At 38.3% G+C, this 21,818-nt stretch overlaps 1 protein-coding gene across 6 annotated transcripts in view; it reads left to right on the top strand.

The window, feature by feature from the left end:
* Nucleotides 1–20,011, top strand: part of Atp13a3 (ATPase 13A3) — an 80,133-nt gene extending 60,122 nt beyond the window's left edge. For 3 of the 6 annotated variants that reach the window (XM_055624978.1, XM_055624977.1, XM_055624976.1), the window contains 4 exons: nucleotides 2,880–2,968; nucleotides 10,017–10,097; nucleotides 11,166–11,255; nucleotides 16,622–20,011. In XM_055624978.1, the coding sequence (XP_055480953.1) occupies nucleotides 2,880–2,968; nucleotides 10,017–10,097; nucleotides 11,166–11,255; nucleotides 16,622–16,819 (458 nt within the window). In that variant the 3' untranslated portion in view covers nucleotides 16,820–20,011. Of the gene's footprint in view, nucleotides 1–2,879; nucleotides 2,969–10,016; nucleotides 10,098–11,165; nucleotides 11,256–15,977; nucleotides 16,100–16,621 lie in introns of all 6 variants that reach the window. The other 3 variants (XM_055624982.1, XM_055624979.1, XM_055624981.1) reach the window with 3 other exon arrangements.
* The last annotated feature ends 1,807 nt before the right edge of the window (nucleotides 20,012–21,818 follow it).

Raw genomic sequence — 21,818 nt, 5'->3', positions numbered from 1 at the left:
TTTGTGTCTGTCTATAGGTGAATATAAATGTCAAAAATTAGACTTTATGAACAAAACTTGGTTATACATGCAAGTTGCTAGCTTTTAAAAATTGAAAATAGGACCAGTGAGATGGTGTGGCAGGACAGACACTTGTCCTGCCAGAAAAGCTTGACCTGAGTTCAGTCCTTAGAACCCACGAAAAAGTACAAAAAGAGACTGGTCTGTGACTCTACATGTGTGTCCTGGCATGTATGCCAGTTCACACAGTAATAATAACTTTAAAATCGAAAACATTAGTTGATGTGTCTTTTGAAGTAATATGCAGCAAATGGCAAGTATTTGTGTGTTGTAGCTGTGAAAAGATGTCATTGTTCAGTTAAAATGCCAGGTCTAGATTTTGGACATCATAGAGGTAATAACCATTAGAGCCTCATTCTCATTTTGGAGTTGAAGAACATTTCCACATGCCTATCCCTGTTTGACCTCATCTGTGTTTGAACAGGTAACATTGAAATTTGTTTTTACTGATATTTTTTTTCCCCTCCCTTTTGGAACTGATAGTTCTAACTGTACTATCAGAACCATGCTGTGGTACTTATAACAGAACTTTATAACAAAAGTTATCATATAAAAGGTGAACCATTTTGCTGAGGGAGGGGAGGCAGAATTAGAGCTTAAACCTAGGGACTTCTACCACAAGCTAGGTAGGTACTGTACCATTGAACTATATCCTCAGCTCTTTTTCTCTACCCTTTTCTTCCTTTCTTCCTTCCTCTTTCCTACCCTCCTTCCTTCCTTTTCTTTCTTCCTTTCTTGGTGAGGTTATCCTCAGCTTCTGATCCTCCTGCCTCCACTTCTTGAGTGCTAAGATTGCAGGTGTTTGCTACCACACACAGCTTATATAGCACTAGGGGTCCCGCGCTGTGCGTGATGCTTACTGGGTAAAGCATTCTTCCAACTGAGCGATATCCCCAGCCCTTCCTTGTTCATTTATGTATTTATTTATTTTAATTAATATTGTATGTGGAGGACAGAAGACAGCATTTGAGAGTCTGCTGTCTACTTCCACATTTTACATTGGTGCCAAAGTCAGACTCAGGTCACCAGGCTTGTGCAGCGAGTGCCTTTTCCTGCTGTGCTGTCGTGCAATGGTTCTCCTGAACACTGAGATTGCAGGTGCAGTGCGCTGTGTCTAGAGACAGTGGCTTTCTTTGTAGCAGTCTAAGAAAATATACTTTTATCTTATTTATACTTGTTTGAGAAAGAGATTGAGTGCATGAGAGACTCAAAGTGAGTGAGTAACTGAGAGATTTGAATTGCTTCAAGCAGGGAGTGCTCTGGGGGCAAATCAAGGCTGTGGTGCTTTCAAGGCAAGTACTCTCACATAGAGCCATACCCAGGCTTTGTGTTTTGTGTCGTTGTTTTGGGTTTTTCTGGCAGAGCTGGGTTTAAAGGTGTGTGCCACCATACCTAACTCCATACCCAGTTTTAAGCTAATTATATTAAAAATACATCTTATACATGATTTAGAAAACTTCAAATTCATGTTCTCATTTAGTTTTCAGTTGATGTGAATAATCATTTTATTGTTCAAAATGGCATTGATTTCTTCTAAATGTACTAAAATATTTTAGCAGAAATAGAATCATAAAACTACTTTTATTTTCAATACACCTTACAGAGTGTATAGAGGAACCAATTTACATTCTGCTAGTTTTTGCCCCCCCCCCCCTTTTTTTTTTTCTGTCAGTAATGTGCATTGCCATTGGAATTCTTGGAACAGTTCTTTGCTGGGATCATTCACTTGTTCTCTAGATCTAATCAGTGTAATATATTACACTTATTTTGAGGTTTTGTTTGTTGCTGTTATTAACATAAGTCTTACATGTTGGAGGTATCCTCTCCAGAGTGGTATTCCCTCCTAAAATAAAATCTGTTTAGCTACACATTTTTTTTTAAACTTGGTGGTTATATAGGCACTGTTGTGTTTGGCTTCACTTCCATTTCAAGTACCGTGAATGAAGTACACACTTCATTCTTAACTATAATTTCTCATTAGATTTAGCTTTGTTGAGGCAGGGGGTGGCTCAGCAACTTGAAAAATATGTTTAGGTAAATATAACATTTTATAACTGAAGATATATTGTTATTATATAATATATATGTTATGTTATATATTATAATATATAATGGGAACAAAATTATTAAATGTAGTTAAGATTTTAAAAGTAATACAGGTTGGGTTTTCATTGAATTGAAACTTCATCCATCCATTCTAATTCATTCTTGTACTGAGATAGAGCTCATCTTGCAGTTCAGGCTCACCTCAAACTCAGTCTTACTACCTCTGCTTTCCAGGTCTGCACCATCATACCTGCCTGTGACTATTTTTTTTAGTTCTTTTTCTCCCCATTTTATCTGTTTTTATTTTTGTAGTTCCAACCAGCATTTTTTGTCAAACTACTAGAATAACTTTCAGGTAACTGCTATGTGCTGCTTTAGTTGTACCTGTGCAATAGAATATTACATTTCCATTTGTAAATGTAGAATTGGGGCAAGGGAATCACTTAATCGGGGTCTCACTGTGTATTCCTGGCTGGCCTGGAACTCAGATCTGTCCACATCTGGAGAACTGGGATTAAAGCTTGTGCTACCATTATCCGACAGACATTTAATGTTGATGCGAATGGACTTTAGGTAGAGCTGATGAATGAGACAGGTAGGTTGTGTGAAAAATGTCTTATTCTGTAGGAAATCACAGAATATGCTCTTAACATTTCATCAACTTAACTAGAGGTATCCAAACCAAATTGTGTGCTTAAAGTAATTGTATGTTTCTTGGTGTTTGGCACCTTTTAATTTTAAAGAAAATGGCTAATTTGTTTGTTTTCTTCCAGATTTTTTCGTTATATCTGTGATTATTTTGTATGTTTTCATATTATTCATCATGTTGCATCCAGTTGCCTCTGTTGACCAGGTTCTTGAGGTAAGGCTTAGCATTTTGATTATTATTTGTGTTATTTGTGTCAAATGTTGCTATGAACTGGGGTAACAGTAGTAAGACATTGATAGTTACATTGTAGTAGTATGTGGAATGTAAAGCTAAATGATATTTGGATGTTTGGTAGTGAAGAAAGATTAAACTTTATATTCCCCAGTGTTTCTTCTTCCCCAAAAGATACTCTAAAAGAATGAGTTTATTGACCCTTCTTTCCCGTCTGTCTTCAGTGGTGCCTCTGCATGTAGCAGTTCCTGAGTATTTAGTTTGTGACTTTCATCCTGTTGGGAACTGTGTATCTTATACTTAAGTTCTCTTGATCTTTTTCTGTGGAAGAACCATATTGTTCAAATTATTATGACTTTGTAAGGAATATATATTTCAGAACAGGACTGCCTCAGCCTCTTTTTGAATCATCAAGATCTTTTGTCTGTTGGGGATATTTCTTTTAAAATTTTAGGTTTGGCTTGTCAGGAGCCAGGGAAAGCACTTTTGGAATTAGAGTTACACTGTGAGCAGTGTCCATTCTGTGATAATAATTAATGAGCCATTTAAAAAGGAAAGACTTGTTTGCTACGTGGTTTGAGGAGGTATCCTCTGTCGTGGTGGGTGATGCATGTTGGTAGGAATTTGGGGCAGTTGGTCATTGCTTGTAATAAGGAAACAGAGAGAGTCTCTGCATTGAACGCTTTGCTGTACTTCCAAAAGAAACTTCTGACCAAAGGTTGAGAGCAGCACTACCCAATGGGAAAAACAACAGTAGTGGTAGTGACTTCCCTGGCCATGGATTCTTGACCAAGTCTACAGTGAGGCCTGTGCTGTAGAGCAGGTCTGAAAGCTGGTTAAAACCTTTGTGCACTAGTACATACATCTTTGCTTGGCAGGGTTCTATAGTAGAATGCCAGGCCCACTGCTGAATTTTCCAGATCAGTTTCAGCTTGAGTTGTCTGTGTCCTGTAATTAAATGTGTTATGTCTTCAGCAGTTGAGTCTTTCCAGCTAGCTGTGGCGGGCAACCTAGAGCAATGACAGTAGTCTGTTGGTTAGAGGGGACTGTAGGTCTTCCCTGGCCAATAATTTTTAGGGAAATATCCCACACTTGACACTGAAATTTTCATATATTTTATGTCTTGTTGGGGAAGCATTGTTTATCCCTGCATGGGGTACTTCATCCAAACTCTTTTTTTTTTTTTAATTTTATATATATATATAGAGAGAGACTATTTTTATTTTGTATTTGAGTGTTTTATCTACATGTGTATAAGGTGCACCGCATGTATGCAGTGCCCACAGCAACCAGAAGAAGGAGTCAGATCAGCTGGAACTGGAGTTACAGACAGTTGTGAGCTGTCCTATGGGTGCTGGGACTGAAGCTGGGTCCTCTGCAAGGGCAGCAAGTGCTTTCTAACCACTGAGCCATCACTCCGGTCCCTGTAGATTATACTTTTTAAGTTATCTTACAAAGAGTATAGTTTCATAAGGCTTTTCTCTTATCTCACCCCTGCTCCCTCTCCCTCCCCATGGTCCCCCCCTGCTTAAACCACTCATATTCTTTCTACTTTCTCATTACATATGTTCCACTATCTCCATTCCACTTAAGGCCTCCTTTTTCCTCTTAAATGTTCTTTCTAGCTTCCTGACCCCACTAAAAATTTGAAGTTAGAATCCACATATAGGGGAGAACATTTAGTATTTGTTTTCTGGGCCCAGGTTGCTACACTTAGTATTTTCCAGTTTCATCCATCTTTCTGCAGATGACATAATATTTTTGTTTATATCTGAATAAATTTCATTTATGTTTGCAGCATATTTTCATCATCCATCACTTGATGACCATCTAGCCTGATTTCATTTCCTAGCTGTTGTAACTAGAACAGCTACGAATGTGGATATATATATATAGCTATATCCATGTAGTCCAGTAATTGTATTGTTGGGGTCATGGAATTCTATTTTTCAGCTTTTTAGAAACCACTGATTTTCGTGGGGGCTGCACCAGTACAAACTTCCTCCAGCAGTGGGTTAAGGGTGATTCTTTCCCCACATCCTCACCAGCACTTGTTATCATTCTTGATGGCATTCTTTCTGTCTAGGTGAGATGGAACATCAAAGCAGTTTCAATTTGTGTTTTCTGAGTGGCTAATATTTGCCATTTCTTTCTTTCTTTCTTTCTTTCTTTCTTTCTTTCTTTTTTTTTTTTTTTGATGTATTTATTTATTTTGTGTACGAGTGTTCTGTCTGCATGTACATCTACATGCCAAAAGAGGGCATCAGATCTCAGTACAGATGGTTGTGAGCCACCATGTGGTTGCTGGGAATTGGACTCAGAACCTCTGGAAGAGTAGGCAGTGCTCTTAACTGCTGAGCCATCTCTTCAATCCCTAACATACTTTGTTTTTTTTTTTTTTTAAATTTTATCTTATTTGCATTAGTGTGAGGGTGTCAGATAACCTAGAACTAGAGTTACAGACAATTGTCAGCTGCGATTTTGGTGCTGGGAATTAACCTGGGTCCTCTGGAAGATCAGCCAGTGCTCTTAACTGAACTATCTCTCCAAAACCCTCCCCCCAACCCTCAGGTAACTCTACTCAGTTCCCTCTTTTGTTTGTTTTTGGCTACTTTCTTTACAGCTCTTGAGTTCTTCTGTGTATTCTATATGCTAATCCTCTGTTGGAGGTGGCAAAGATTTTCTTCCATTCTGTAGACTACCTCTTCACTTGATTGACAGGGTAGTTGTTGTTGTATAGAAGCTTTTTAGTTGCATGAGATCCTATTTGTCTTCTGTTGGTCTTTTTTTCTGCCTGAGCAATCAGCATCATATTCACAAAGTCCTTTCCTGTGCCAGTATCTTAATGTGTGCTCTCCTTTTCTTGAAGAAGTTCAGAATTTTGGGTCTTAGCTGAGGGTCTTCATCCATTTGGAGAGATAAACTAGTTTCATTCTATATTTTGGTCTTCAGTTTTCTTACCATACTTTATTGAAAATGCTGTCTTTTTTCCAGCGTGTTCTCATCTTTGTCAAAAATTGAGATTCTGCAGTTGCCTAGACTCTTCTCTTCTCCAGGTTCTGTTCCATTCCATTCCATTGATCTTATGTCTGGGTTTTCTTGTTTTCCAGTACCCTGCTGCTTTTGTTACTGTGGCTCTGTAGCATATTGTGAAATCAATTGGTTATACCTCCAGCAGTATTGTTTTTGTTCAAGATTGCTTTGGTCATGTGGAGTCTTATGTGGGGGGGTCTCTGCAAACACCAGTGCCAGCAGTATTTGGATGGAATGTTCTGTAGGTGTCTTTTAAATCCATTCATCTTTGATACCATCTAATTCTCATTTTAATTTTTTTGTTCAGAAGACCTGCCAGTTAGTGAGAAGTCACCTGCTATTACTGCTCTAGGGTTAGCCTGTGACTTCACATGCAATAGTATTTATTTTCTGAAGTTGAGGGCAGCAACTTTCTTTGGCCATCTTTTATCACTTGTTTTAGCTTCAAGTCTTTTGTCAGATATTAGAACACTTCCTTGTTTGCTAGCTCCATTTGCTCAAAATAATAGTAGTGTCTGTCTTGTGGTGAAGTGTATTTCTTGGAGGCAGCAAATACAGGGTTCTTGCTTTTAATCCAGTCTACTACTGTGAGGTTATTAATATTCAGTCATCATTGAATTGTTGATTGCTGTCATTTTGTTGGTTTGGGGCAGTGTCTTTTTTTTTTCTTTTCCCCTTGTTTATTTTATCCTGTGGCCTTGTGGCCTTCTCTTCAGTCTGAAGAATTTCTTTAGTCTATTTTTATCTTAGAGAGTTTTTGTTTTTCTTTCAGTTATAACAGACAGCTTTGCTGGGTGTAGTATTCCGGTTGGCAGTTATCTTTCAGAACTTGGAATACATCATTCCAAGCCTTTTGGCTCTTAAAATTTCAGTTGAGTACCCTCCTGTTATCCTGATAAACCTGCCTTATATGTGACTTGGCATTTCTTTCTCTCTTGCTGCTTTCCATTTACTGTTTTAATTACACTACCGTCAAGGGCCTTCCTTTCTGATCTTGTCTGTTTGCTCCTAAATGCTCTTTGTGACTGGGTTGTCGTCTCTTCCTGATGTGAAGAAATCTTGTTAATGATTATTTTGAAAATGTTTTCTCTGCCTTTAAAATGGGATTTTTTTTTTTCTCCTTTGCTTACAGTAACAAATATTTGGTCTTTACAAAATGTCACATTTTTAACTCTATTAAAAATGATAACTTTATTATTTATCTTTGTGTTGGTTTGTTCTAGTTATTCCACTTTCTGTACTTTCCACTATAGTACTTTCTGTATTTCATTCATTCAATTGGCGAAACTTCACAGGGAGCTTGTTGACTTATTTCCATTTCCATCATTGCAGATTTGATTTTAGGTGCTGGGAACTGACTTGGGACCTTTGGGAGAACCGCACATGCTCTTGGCCTCTTGGTTATCTCTTCAGCCCCATGTTTTCATTTTTAAAATATTTATTTATTTTATGTGTATGTGTGTCTACACATATGTATGTGTACTGCTGCTTGTATGAATTTGTACTGCAGCCTTTCTTGTGCTCAATAAAGCCCGAAAGGATGCTGCTAATCCCCTGGATCTTATGTTATAGGCATTTGTGAGCTTGGGAACTGAACCCCGGTCCTCTGCAAGAGTAGTGAGTACTCTTACCCACTGAGCTGTCATCACTCTAGCCCCTTTAATATATTCTGTTGCCATAACAAAATACTCGAAGAAAGATAATTCTTAAAGAAAAGAGGGGTTTTGCTTGGTTGGTTTGCCATTTTGGCTTACAGTTCTGGAGCTGTGAGAGTACTGTGCCAACATCTGTTGACCTTGAAAACTGCCATTTTCCTTTCAAGGCCCAAAGGTAGAAGGGCAAGTTGCAAGTTGTATGAGAGAGATCACATAGTAAGAAGTATAGTGAGAGAGCCAAGGAAGCTCAGTTCACTTCTTTGTTTTCTCGAGACAGGTTTCTCTGTGTAACAGTCCTAATTGTCCAGGACCAGCCTTGCTTCCAACTCACACCTGCCCTGCCCCAGGATTAAAGGCATATGTCACTGTGCCTACTGCAGTTCACATTTGAACAACCTGCTCTTGGTATAACTAAACTACCTTAGCAGAAAGTACATTAATCCTTCCTTGAAGGTGAAATCCCTATGAACTAATTGCTCATGAATACCCATTGCCTGTTAACATTTCACATTTCCTTGTAAGTTTGTAGGGGTGACAAACGTATCTAAATCATAGAAAAGGTTATCTTGAATCTTTCATAAAAATGCATTATTAATCATTGAAGAGCAGTGTTTTATTGATAGATTTTATTGATATAGTTAAGATTTAGCTAATTTTAAAAACTTACTCTTCTCACTTCATATACTTGCCGCCTAGCCCTTCTAATCTACTGAAACTGCCCTGACCAAGGTCATTAACCACCAGTAAACATCCACTGGGCATATGCCTTTGAAGTTTTTCCTTTTGCCTTTCTTTGGTCTCTGACTTACTGAACATCGTGACCAGGTTAGATTGTTTTCTTTGTACTCTTCTGGCATCTTGTGATTCTCATTCTCCACTATGGTTCTTTTCTCTTCCACCCATCTTTAAGCATTAGTTCCTCACCTTTCTAGTCAGGTTTCTCCTTTCCCTCAATTCTCAGATAATCTTTCTTGTAGTCATGGTGTGCCTGTAGTTGGTATTAATAAGTGATAGACTCTTGCATTTGTATCCGAGTTTAGCTGTCACTGCTGAGATATATAGACCTGAGTACATGGTGACAAATTCCCCAGATTGAGCATTTTAAAAAACTTAACTTTGGGGCTGAAGAGCTCAGAAGGTAAAAATGCTTGTTGGACCCAAGTTCTAATCCTCAGAACCCATGGAAAAAGCTAGATATGGTGTGTGTGCTTCTAGTCCCAGCGCCGGGGCCATAAAGTAGAGAGTGATAAAACAGGAAAGTGTCATCTCCATTGGCCTCCATGTGTGCGCATAAGCGTGCACGTGCACCATACATGCACATAATATTCCAAGCTAAGGCTTGAAACTAAGTTCGTGTGTTTTGTGGATTCTTTGTTTTTGCTGGTAAGCTTCCTCACTCTCAGAATTCTGTGTTTGGGTTCAGTGGCCCCAGTCTGGTTTGGCTTTCTGCCATCTCTTGCAGACTCCTCATTGCAAACCTTACTGGAGCAGTGCTGTGTTAATGTGACATACCTCAGGCCAGCTCACTCCTTAGACTTTATGTGTCTTAGGTACTCGGTGATAAATATTTGCTAACTAAAAAGGATGTTTTAGATCACAGAGCAGTCAGATTTCAGTTGGATATGGTTTCATGTGGGTGTAGTCCCAGGCTTACGAAGGGGGAAGTAAGCTTGACCAGTGTTAAATTAGTATCCACTTCAATTTTTAAAAAGCCTTATTGTTAATTATGTATATGTTAGAGGGATGTGCATGCTGAGTGCAGTGCCTGCAGAGGCCGTATAAGAGCACTGAATCCCCCGGAGCTGCAGTTAACAGGTTGTGAGCTGCCAGGTTTGGATGCAAAGTTCCAGTTTGGAACTGAACTTAAGGCCCCTGGAAGAGAAGCATATGCTCCTAACCACTGAGCCATTTCTCTGGCCTCTGACTCATTTTTGAAAGATAGATTTTTATTTGTTAGACATTTGTAATACTGTAGATTAGAGCATGGACTTTTGAATGTCTTCAAGATTTAATGCTGAGTTGTCATTTTTAGTATTAGTGTTTTATTGTGTGAAAAGATGCATGTTTGTGACATTATTGAAAGTTAAATGGATAAAGTGATACTTGGTACATAATAGTATTTTAGTAAACTCAGATTTTTTTTTTAAGACAGCATCTCAGATGTCCCAGTCTGGCTTTGAACCTACTATGTAGCTGAGGATTGCCTAAACTCATGATCTTCCTGTATCTGCATTTCTAGTACTGGGATTATACTCATGTGCTACTGTGCCTGGCTTCAGATACTATGGTGTAATACTGTAATATCAATTAAGATGACAACTTTAAAATTTTGTGTCTTCTAGATTATGTGTGTACCATACCAGTGGCGAATATATATGCTTATCATTGTTGTTATCAATGCCTTCGTGTCTATCACAGTGGAGGTAAGCATTCAGCCTTGGGATTCTTGGGTGATCAGTGGTGGTGGTGGTGGTGGTGGTAGGAGGAACAGGTAATACTGTTATTATACAGAAGCCCCAACTCTTGTTTCATTTTAGGCAGATTCATTTAGCTTCCTAATCTGACTTTTTTGTAGTTATATCATGAGATTTGATGGAGTTGCATTCATGAAGATAGTGAGATGGCAAAAAATGAGTGGTGAATAGAAAAGAGAAGTGGGTATCCAGGCAGTTCACAGAACCATCTGTGTTCCCTGATAGTGTACCACTTAGGAAGAAAATAGCCTTTCATTGTCTTCAGGCCAATTTCTCTAATGGGATATTAAGTTCTCAGTGATGCTCTTTATACCAGTGTAAGAAACAGGTAAAGCAGATAAAATTAGTATGTTCAAAGGTTTTTATAGTGGAGGCTTTTGAAAGTATGTGTATGTATATTTCAGTGATAATTTTAGATTGAGAAATTATGCAGAAATTCAGCAGTCCCAAAGGAAAAGTGGCTAGGATTTTAAATGAGATATGATGGGAGCATGGATGTTTGTAGTTGATTTTGTATAAGTAGATGTTTGTATAAGTTGTTCAGAGACTGTATTTTCTATTCAAGAAAGCTCAACTAAGACTATTTATCAGAAGCATTCTTTTACCTAACAGTGCAAGCTCATCTTTTTAAATTTTTTCTTGTTATCTGAAATATTATTTGTATTGGATGCAGATGAAATGTTTGCATACATACATATGTGGAATTAATAATAGATATTAAGTGAAAAAAAACTTAAGAAAAAGGCTATGAATCATCAACATTGTTAATTTAGGGGAACACTGGGGATCAGAACCTGATTTGTAGAAAGCTTAGTCTTGTTTAAATCAAGAATTTTATGATTTATATTTATTAGAAGAGTTCTATCATTTCTTTATACTTTTGTATTATTTACTGAGATTTGCCATTTGAAAAGCAAATCACGTTATTAATGATGCAGCATTGTGTGAATGTTATCAGATGCGTGTGTTAAAAAGGAATGACCTGTTTAACTCTTAACTCACTGGAATATCTCTCAGAGCTTCTTCCTTGACACGGTCCTTTGGAAGGTTGTGTTCAATCGAGACAAACAAGGAGAGTGTCGTTTCACCACCACACAGCCACCACAGGTTGGAAATGAGCAGTTACTGTCAATTCTTCACGTACATCTCAGTTTTTCCACTATGTACTTAGATCTGTTACTGTGTGTGTGCAGCTTTAGCCATTTTTTTTGTATCTGGTTCCCCCCTTCCACAGCTCCCCCCCCCCCTTAAAATAAGTCCTAGAAAACTCATGATAGGCACTTAATATAGGCATTTTAGGAATTTGGGAATTTCATAAGTCTTTTCTATTCCAGTCCTACCTTGTGTGTTTGTGCATGCATGTATTGGTTTGTCTTATCCTCAAAGGTGAGGGTTAATTCTTTTTATCTTTTTGTTTTGTTCTTTTGGGGGGGGGGTGTTTTTTGGTTTCTTGAGACAGGGTTTCTCTGCATAGCCCTGGCTATCCTGAAAGTCACTTTGTAGACCAGGTTGGCCTTGAACTCACAGAGATCCACCTGCCTCTGTTTCCCAAGTGCTGGAAAATTAAAGGTGTGTGCCACCACCTTCTAGCTGAGAGTTAATTCTTTCTTTTCTGCCTGCTTTATATTTTATGTGTTTGATTTTCACTGGAACCATTACATTAGTTATGTAAACAAGTTTTGAATCAAGTTTTCTTAGATCAGAATCAAGAGACATTTTGAAGATTTCTGATTTTTATTTTTTGCTATACATTAATTTAAAGTGGCTTTTGGCTTTCCCTGACCGATAATTCAGAAAATTATTGGTTTATTTCTACATAAGCAGTGGTGAGGGCTTTTAAAGGCTGTGAAATAGCCTGTGGCTTATCAGACAATGCAAGGTTCTTCTGGCAAAATGAAAGGAAAACCAATGAGTAAATCCGTTTCATGGTGTGAGGATGTTACAGTAGATATCTTGATAGAATGTGCAGATTAGACTTGGTCTGTAAACTGTTGTCAGTCAAGCAGACCTCTGTAAAAAATTTTAACATTTAATATCTCACCTTGCCAGGAGTTGTAGCACAAAATCCCAGCATGTGAGAGATGGAGGTAGAAGGACCAAATCATAGAGAATTCGAGGAGAGATTGTACTAGCATAGACGACTCCGTTCCAAAACTTGTTGCTTACTCACTGTTGTTTATAAAGTAGGTTATGTGCCTTGCTTACATGTGTCAAGGCTTTCAACCATCCTTATATGATGTGCTGAAGAAGATTGTCTGGCACTTCTTAGATCATTAACTCAATCTCATCCACGTTTTACCTAAGTGCTAACTCCTGAACTTTGTGTTGGTAATAGAGCAGGGCTGAGATCCAGGCTTGACCAGGCTTGCTGTGTAAGATGTATAATGCCATTTTGTGCTCTGTGCTCTATGGTGGAATAACAGCAGAAAGCGGTGACAGCTTGAGCTTGAAGTCAATTCTCGTTTCTTTTTCCTCAAAGCGTAGCATGATGCCCGTCTGTCACTTGTTAGTATTGGGCAAGACCAGAAAGAACTCTGGTGCTCAGGTTATTTTAGCTGAGCCCCCTTTGTGCTAGTGCTTTTCTTTTTGTGACTTTACTACATTATTTCAGAAGGTCACAGGGGCTCAGCTGATCTTTACCATGTGACTCATACTGAGTTTTACCTTCTCCAAAGAGATCTCTAACTGTTGTCTAAATAGGAAGTGCAGGCAAGTTCTAAAGCACACTTTATTTCCTTATTTAGTCAAATGGGTCTTTTAAGTCCCCTATAAAATATTTGAAGTAGAAATCCCCTACCTTTCTCTCCCTCCTTTTTCCTTCCTCTTTCCCTCCTCCCTTTCCCCCAGAGACAGGATTTCTCTGAGTAACAGCTCAGGCTGTCATGGAACTCATTCTGTAGACCAGGCTGGCTTCCATCTCAGAGATCTGTCTGCCTTTGTCTCCTAAATGCTCGAATTAAAGGCATGTGCCACTGCACTTAGCCCAAATTTCAACCACAATAAAATGGCAGTATACACACACACACACAAATACATACATATATGTATATTCTTTTCTAAAAAAAATTTCTATGTAATTTCAGTTCTTAATTTTTAAAAGTTTTTATTTTACATGACATTCTATTTCTAAAAATGTTTATGGGAGGGAATGATGATATGGGACAGTCCATGGCACGTAGGCTTGGGATGTCCCACAAATTGATCCATTGTGGGAACCACTGTGTAGACAAGAATTTTGGCCTTAGTTCTGTGGTTTTAAGAAAGCTTTTTTTTTTTTTTTTGGAGCTTTTACTTTTAGTGCACAAAGATTAATTTTCTTCTTGCGATAGATATTTCTGTGTGTAATGCTTTGCGTCTCATTCAGTGGCAACTCTGTCCAGCTTCCCTTCTCTCCTCCTCCCTCAGCAAGGAACATCTCATCTGGCAGTGTCTATAAGTAATTTTGGATATCAGAAATAAGGGAGAGAGGGTGTTATTGACATATAGAATGTATAGAGCCGCTGGAGCTGCCAAATAAATGTCCTGTGGTACAAAGACAGCAGCCCCTGCCAAAAAAGAATTTTCCAGCCCAAAGTATTACCCATCCTGAAGTAGAACCCCAGTTGGAGGCAAGAAGGAAGGAAAGATGGCTAGTGGAGCTTGACTCCAGGCCACATGTGGTGCTACGATTCTGCCACGGTCCTTACTCTGCACTGCACAGCCAGTGGTCCACCACAGAATGTCAAAAGACATTCAGTTATTCAGTTCAGTTATTCAGTTCAGTTATTATGCCATTCATGATTAGCTTTAATTATATTGCTTGCCTGAGTTTCCACATGTATAGAACAGTGAATTTAGAGCAGAGAGACAGAGACGGGGTGGGGAGTAATATGTATGTGTGTCTTAAATCCCATTGCTCTTGGCCCTCTGCCTGTTATACATCACCTCTCCCCTCAAAGGACTCATCTGTACAGACAAGTGTGGTGTGTTTCTCTGTGATGCTTTAGCAGTGCTATTATAAATGAAGCTTTCATATTTAGGAACAATGATCTTTTCCACAATTGGTTTGGAGAATTGAAGTTCTAGGGAGGGAGTAAACGCAACAGTGTAGTATCACTTCAGATGACTGTTGTGCTGCAGCTACACTGGAAAGGAGACTGCTGGCTGTTGCTTCAGTCACCTGAGGGTCTTGTGTGTGGTGACTGCTGGGTTCTGATGCAGGATACTTTGTGGATTCTTTTTTAAAGAGGATGAATGATATAGCATAGCTCCTATGTCTACCCCCACCCACTCCTAGCTTTGTGGGTTTTTTTTTTTTCCTCACTGTGTAGCACTGGCTGACTTTGAACTCACTATGTAGACCAGGCTAGCCTCAAATTTGTGAACATCTTGCTTCTGCCTCCTGAGTACCAGTATTACATCATCATGCACATCTCAAAACTTTCAATGTGATATAATAGAAGTTACTGGATGAATAATCTTCAAATCCGTTATTTTTTTCCTAGAATGTAATACAGCTTATCTGTGACTACAAATTTTACCTTTAAAAATCCTTGGGAGCAATGCAGCTCAATGCTTTATGTACACACTGAAGAAGAGGGGCAGAGTTACTCATGGTTGATGTGAGAGAAGCCTCTTGGAGGAATTACAGTTTTTAGAGCTTTATTCAGTCAGTCCTTTCCTTGGGTACTCCTTGCCTTAACTGATGGATGGATCGATCGATTGAGACAGAGGTTTCACTTTATAGCTTAAAGTGGCCCAAATCCTGCCTTGGCCACCCCAGAGGTAGGATTACAGGTATTACACATGCCTGATTCCTGTTGGCCAGTTAAGAATCGTATTCAACATATACATTATAACACATTTGCCTTTTTTGACTGTAGGTACTTTGTCCATATCAGAATACTTACCCCTCTGCTGTACTTCCCTTTTGTGTGATTGCTTCTATAGAGGTTAGAGCCTAGTGTGGGCTGGGTCAGTATTGAGTGGCAAAAACGATCTGGAATTTAAATTTTACTTCGGAGAAACAATAGCCAAAATAATTTACAGGCTGTTTCATGGGTTAAATATAGTTGTTTAGATCTATTTCAAACTTGACTTGAAACTTTCTATTGAGTTTGTTTTTCTCCAAGACTTTGCCTTCCCATTCTCCAAAGATTATTTATCTAAGGCCATATTCATCAGTAACATCGTGATTGATTACAGCAGTTTCAGTTTATTTTTATTTTGTGTATTAGTGTTTTGTTTGCATGTATATCTGCACCATGTATGTGCAGTACCTGTAGAGGCTAGAAAGAAAGCATTGGATTTCCTGGAACTAGAGTTACAGATGGTTTTGAGCTGCCATGTGAGTGCTGGGAATTGAACCTAGGTCTTCTGAAAGAGAACTAGATGCTCTTAATCACTGAGCCATCTCTCCAGCCCAGCACTTGCTTGTGTATTTACTGTGTATTTCCTTCCCATTATGGAGTACTAAGGGAAACTTACTAAGATAAAAGCAGTTTTATATGAGTGATGGTTTGCTGTTACTTTTTTGTTTTGTTTTTAAACAGAGTTTTACCGTGTAACTGTGTGAGTTGGTTTTTATTGTTGTGGTAAAGACTATGGCCAGAAGTAACTTGGCTGGGGGGCTTATTTGGCACACAGGTTACAGTCTATCATTAGGGGGAAGCCAAGGCAGGAATTGAAGTAGAGGCCAAGGAGGAACATTGCTTACTTACTGCCTTGTTCCTCATAGATTACTCAGCTTGCTTTTTTTAGACAACTCAGGACTGCCTCCCAAGTATGGTACCACCCCCATTGGGCTGGTCCTTCCCATATCAATCATTAATTAAGAAAATGCTCCCACAGACTTACCTACAGGCCAGTCCAGTGGAGACATTTTTCTCAGCTGAGGTTTCCTCTTCCTGTATGACTCTGACCTGCGTCATCTTGACAGAAAACTAACCAGCACAGCACCCAAACTGGTGCGGGTATGTGCCACCATGTCTGGCCAACGATGTGGTTTTAAGTGATTTAGGATTCCATTTTTTCATGTGACAGTGAGGTCCTGTCACCTCATGTTCCTGACAGTGAGATCACTTCATAGCATTAACTTTGTTTTTTTGAAAGCAATATTAGCAGTAACAGTGATCTCTGTCACTACCTTCTTGTAAAAGTGACGGGTGGGTATCAATAGAAAAATAATTTGGGATAGAATAAAAGGATTTCCAACTAAAAGAATAGAGTAGGTGTTTTCTGTTTGAGAGAGCTACTTAAAGAGTATATCATTACACAATAAGATATGTGGACAAAACTAAAGGAACTGGGGGAAAATATCCTCTTTAAAAACAGTTTGTTCCTAAATTGAAAGCTGACTTTTTGCATGGATTTTTTTTTTTTTTTTTTTTTTTTTTTTTTAGTTAGTTTTTATATTCAGAAGTTATTTTGTATTGTTCTGTGCACAATGCATGCTTTAACCAACAAGCCCTTACTCGGTGTTTTTCCTTTCCTAGGAGTCAGTGGATCGATGGGGAAAATGCTGCTTGTCCTGGGCCCTAAGCTGTAGAAAGAAGACACCGAAAGCAAAGTACATGTACCTGGCTCAGGAGCTCTTGTTTGATCCTGAATGGCCGCCTAAGCCTCAGACAACGACGGAAGCCAAAACTGTAGTAAAGGAGAATGGATCATGTCAGATCAGCACCATAGCATAGCCAAGACTGTCTCTGCTGTGCTAGTGACAGTATTCAGAAGTATGACCCTGGGTGTCAGAATGGCACTGTTCAGTTTATATCCCTCTCATAATACAATAGTCAATTAAAAAAAAACAAAACAGTAAATGTCATTTGCCTCACAGTTAGTTATTAACTATAAATCTGGCTTATATGTTCATGCAGTAACCTAAGTATGATATATACTTTATATTGGGTATAAGAGGGCTATGTTTGGGGTTTTAGATTTTAGCTTTTAACATTTGTTTTCCTCTTTAAATTTGATTTTCACAAACTTCCTTATTCAAAAGTTCTTTTACATGTAGGCCCTAAATTTGTGATTGCTAAAATAATATAGTTGTTAATTATAATTAGCCTTCAGTGAAAATAGGTTGAAAGCCTATTTTGATCCAGTGTTTCTCCCAAAGAATTCTGTTAAATATACACCAGTTTCCTTTTATGATCTGGAGTTAGGAGTGAGTTTATGTGTTGTTATTATTGTTAATAGAGCAACTCAGGTAATTTTCATTTCTGCTTTTATATTCTCTGTGTAGCCTGCCTGGGTGTCATTTCCTAGCCAGCAAGGTGCTCCACTGCTGTCTTGACGTCCTTCATAGCATTCCCGGGATCCCATGCTGGGTCTGCAGCCAGCAATCTAGTTAGGGGAAGAATTCTTTAACTAGAAAGGTTTTTTCGTGAGCCATGCATGGTGGTGCAGGCCTATATTTCTCCACAGGAGGCTGAGACAGGAGGATTGTTCTTAGTCTAAGGATAGCCTAGAATAGATGGTAAAACCCTGTCTTAGAATACATGTGTGCAGAAAGATTGAGGTTGATTATTTTTCTTGGCAGTAAAACTCATTCATATTTCTTCAAACCTATTATTTTTCTTTGAAGACTTCTATCATTTTAAATGGTTTCATTATATTTCTCTTTTTAACTTAAATGAGTGGGACAGTGCTATTTTTGTTTTTGTTTTGTTTTGAGTTAGACCTTAACGCTGGTGTAAAGACCTTAACGCTCTTTGGTTAGTGAGGCTAAAAGGATAGTGAATATTGATGAATTTGAATGACTTTCAAAGTGATGTAAACTTGTAGAGCTTGTTTAATGCCATTAGGTGGCACCAGAGGTCATCACATACCTATTTTGTTACAAGCGAGCTTGAGAAAATAAAGAGTATACATTTATTGAGCCAAAAGAAATGTAGAAAGCATTTTTCACATTTGTGTTTTATCTGACTAATGTTCAGTTCTCAAGGAACTTGAGAAGGTTCTCAAAGCCTTCCTAGGTAGGACCTGGCAGTTTGGCAGTGCCCAGCTTAGGAAACTGGCATTGCTATAAGATGGACCCTAATTTAGCAAAACAATGTGACATTATTCTATGTTCTTAACTAACCACATGTGTGTGCTTTTTACTGCTAGTTGATCATTACTTTCCTTGTACATACTTAACTAGTGTACCAAATGTTACCCATATTTGTAGAACCATTTCTCTCTCTCTCTTTTTTTTTTTTTTTTTTTTTTTTTTTATGTTGCAAAGACCTGAATGATGTTTGATAATTGTAGAAAAAGTAAATTATTCTCAGGATCACTGTTACTGCTATTGCCACTAGTGATTCTTATAAAATACATAACTGAATTTTTCCAACAAAATGTATATTACTATATGTTAGATAATAAGAACAATTGTCCCATGAATGATTCTATGAAGCTATGCATCTTAGACCTCTTGAGCTGTGAATTAGCACTATTTTCTATAGTTATTCTGTTTTATACTTTCCATGTTCATTTCAAATAATGCTCATGTTATTCTTAAATGATTTTCTGAATTGTTAGGTCTTATTCTTTAGTTTAAATACTGAAGCATATAATTAATTGCTAACTACAGCTTAGAAACCCAGTATCAGTTTATATAACATCTTTTAAGAGCATGATCGTAAAGGCTATTTTTGACACATAATTTTGACATTCATAGTTGATAAGGGATATCTCATCTGTCCATACTGTTTTCAGAGGAACAAGGTTTTATGTAGGTGACAGAAAGCATTTGTAGGAAGTTAGATTTGAACATAGACAGGGTAGGTAATTCCAGTTGAGAATGTTGTTTGAAGAATGTTTGTAAATCTAGACATGGGTCCTGCTTAGTGCCATAGGTAGACTGAGTCTTCTGTAGGTCATTACATAGTAAGTTTGGTTCTGAATTTTACATTAAATTATTTGAGTATATATAGCCCTAAATTTTAAAATCTGTACATATATTATTTTGATGTATTAAGATTGATAATATTGCTGATTTAAATTTTATTTATGCACATACTTAAGGACAGAAATGTCCGGGAAAGTAATTGTTAAATAATGATATGTAACTTTTTAACTTTTTAAATAAATAACAAGATTTTTTTAATGTGGGTCTCCCTCAGGGTTGTTTCAAGTTGTTTGTTTTCCTCCCTCAAATATAAATAAATGGTGGTAACTATGTTTCCTATCTTCTAGCACCAACTGCTGTACAGCAGTGCTGCAAATAGTGCTTGGGTGAGAGTGGTGAAACCAACAGCAAACCAGTACTTTTTAAGTTTTATAAGCCTGAGATTCGAAAGCTCCCAAACTGCACCTTCATTTAAGCAAGCCTATTATTGTTTTTATACTATTTATTTTGTTTCCCATGTTGATGAAAGTGCTGTAGTCTCAAAGGCATGGTAAATAATGTGTCATTCATGTGTTATCTGTTCCAAAAGCAGCAAAAGCTCATATCCAGTGAAGAACAACTTCAAACTTTAGAGAATATCTGTTCTCTTATGCATGCAGTTTTGATGTATCGAAGAAAAGGGTTTTGTATATTTTTGGTGGGAGGCTACTGGGAACTTTTAACAAGATAGGGTATTAACTTTTGTACAGTCTTGGCATTTACACATATTTTTAATGTATTACAATTTGGTAATTATGTGCACATGAAATTAATAAAAGTTACTTCCTGTTATGATTTGTGAATTCCCTAAGGCAGTGAATTTTTTAAGTAACTTTATATATCAGAAATGATACATCTTTATATTTTTAAGATTGTATTGCTGCTCAAGAATGGTACCCTGTTGTCAAAAAGGTAGATATTCATAATTGTACATTCAGCATTGTAAATAACCTTATAAAATAATCTTTTTTGATTGAAGCTATTCAAAATAAAAAAATTTTGATGAAGTAAATGATCTTTCTATAATTTTTCCTGGATTTTGACACACTTGTTTGATTTTTAGTTATATAAATACAGCTCTCTCTGGCCAGTTTCTCCGCAGTGTTTCCAATTTCCTGGTTTCCTTCCTTCCGACTTGGAATTTCAGTACGGTGTATGACCGTTGGGCCTGTAACTCCCTTACAGAAAGAAGTTCTAGCAGTTATATGTCATGTAGAGCCACGTGGTAGGCATCAGGGATGGGAGGGAAATGCTGAAATGCTAGAGACATAACCTCTAGTTGCAGAATCAGTCAACAGGCGGTATCAGTGTAGTGGTAACCATGAGTACCAAAGGATCCCTTGAGGAAAGACAAGGATGGGAGGACTAGATAAATTCCAAAGGAGCAACTAGATGTTGGTTGGCCTGTATTGCCTGGGTGGGTGGTGGAGTGAAGACAGCTTGGCTATTTAGTTTGATGGACTGGTTGGGGGAAGGGATGATTGGTGCAGAGTGCAAACAGGATGGCAGTTTAAGGCTTTAGAGTTGCTTCTTGGTAAGGGCTAGAGCCTATCAGACCTTGTTTTTGACCTGAGGTTCAGAACTGAGTACATGGTAGACAGCACTTTCCAGGCTTGATTACGCCTGGCTGTAATCAAAAATTGATGGCATCTGAAGTTAGAAATGGAGGGCTTGCCCAGCAACTACAAAGCCCTGGACTCAATCTCCAGCGCAGAAAAAAAGTATCTTAAGAAAAAGCTTGGTAGCAACCTGTAATTGATTCAGGCTCCTAGGGCAGAGGGCAGCCCATTCTGAATGGGCTTATGAAGACCCTGTCTCAAAAAGGCGGGGGGGGGGGGTCCTTCAAGAAGTAGGTCGCAACCACTCCATTCTGTAATCTCAGGTGAGTGGTGTGTGTATTGGGTGCCCTGGAGCTTAGCAATATATGGCTGGCCGGCAACCTCCAGGCATCCCTTTGTTTGCCAGGCCTAGCTTCCCTTGTCAGTTCTAAGGATTTTAAAGTCTTCAGGCTTGCAAGGCAAGCATTTTGCTGACTGAGTCAAATGTCACTTTGTATTAGAAATGGAAATTAGTGATCGAAGCATGTTTAAAATAACTGCCTCTGGCTGGGTGTAGTAGCACACCTGTGATCCCAGCAAGGCAGGCAGTGGATCTCTGAGTTCAAGACCAGCCTGGTCTACAAAGGACAGCCAAGCCCACACAGAGAAATCCTGTCTAAAAAAAAAAACCACTAATGTAGGTACAAACAAAGGAATTTGTGTGTCCCCTGGAGATTTGAATGCTAAGGAATAGAGCATTAGAGCATTTAAAGGAATTGGGTAGTGTTCTGCCTTGGAGGAATTTACTTGATAACACCTATGACATGACAGTCAGTTACTAGAATTTATAAACGTCTACATTATAGTTGCATATAGGAAAATGAGCACAGCATCATGGTGTATTCTTTTGTGATTCCGAAAATTCAGCACACTTACAGGCAGAAGTTCATAAAATTGAAGCTAGCTTGGGAGAGAAAAGTAGACATTTTAAAAGAGGAACCCATGTTTCTTGAAAGCTGAAGAACAGGTGGCCCTTTCTTGTAAGACTACTTGTCGTTATTAAGCAAATGCAAAATTAAAACATCTCAACCTGTTGAGACAATAGGTTGGATTGCTATGTTTTTGCTCTCTTCCTCAGACTGGGCCTAAGCTGTGCCAGGGAGGGGTGGGCATTCATGGAAACAACCTGAATGACAAAGATTGGAAGAATGCCAAGCATGTGCCAGAGATGTGAAGTGCGGGAGCTCTTGCGTTGGCACTGTCAGGACAACCACTGGTAGG

This window comes from Psammomys obesus, unplaced genomic scaffold (assembly GCF_907164565.1).
Source record: "Psammomys obesus unplaced genomic scaffold, mPsaObe1.curated_primary_1811, whole genome shotgun sequence".
Lineage (NCBI taxonomy): Eukaryota > Metazoa > Chordata > Mammalia > Rodentia > Muridae > Psammomys > Psammomys obesus.
This window is presented reverse-complemented; position numbering and strand designations above follow the sequence as displayed.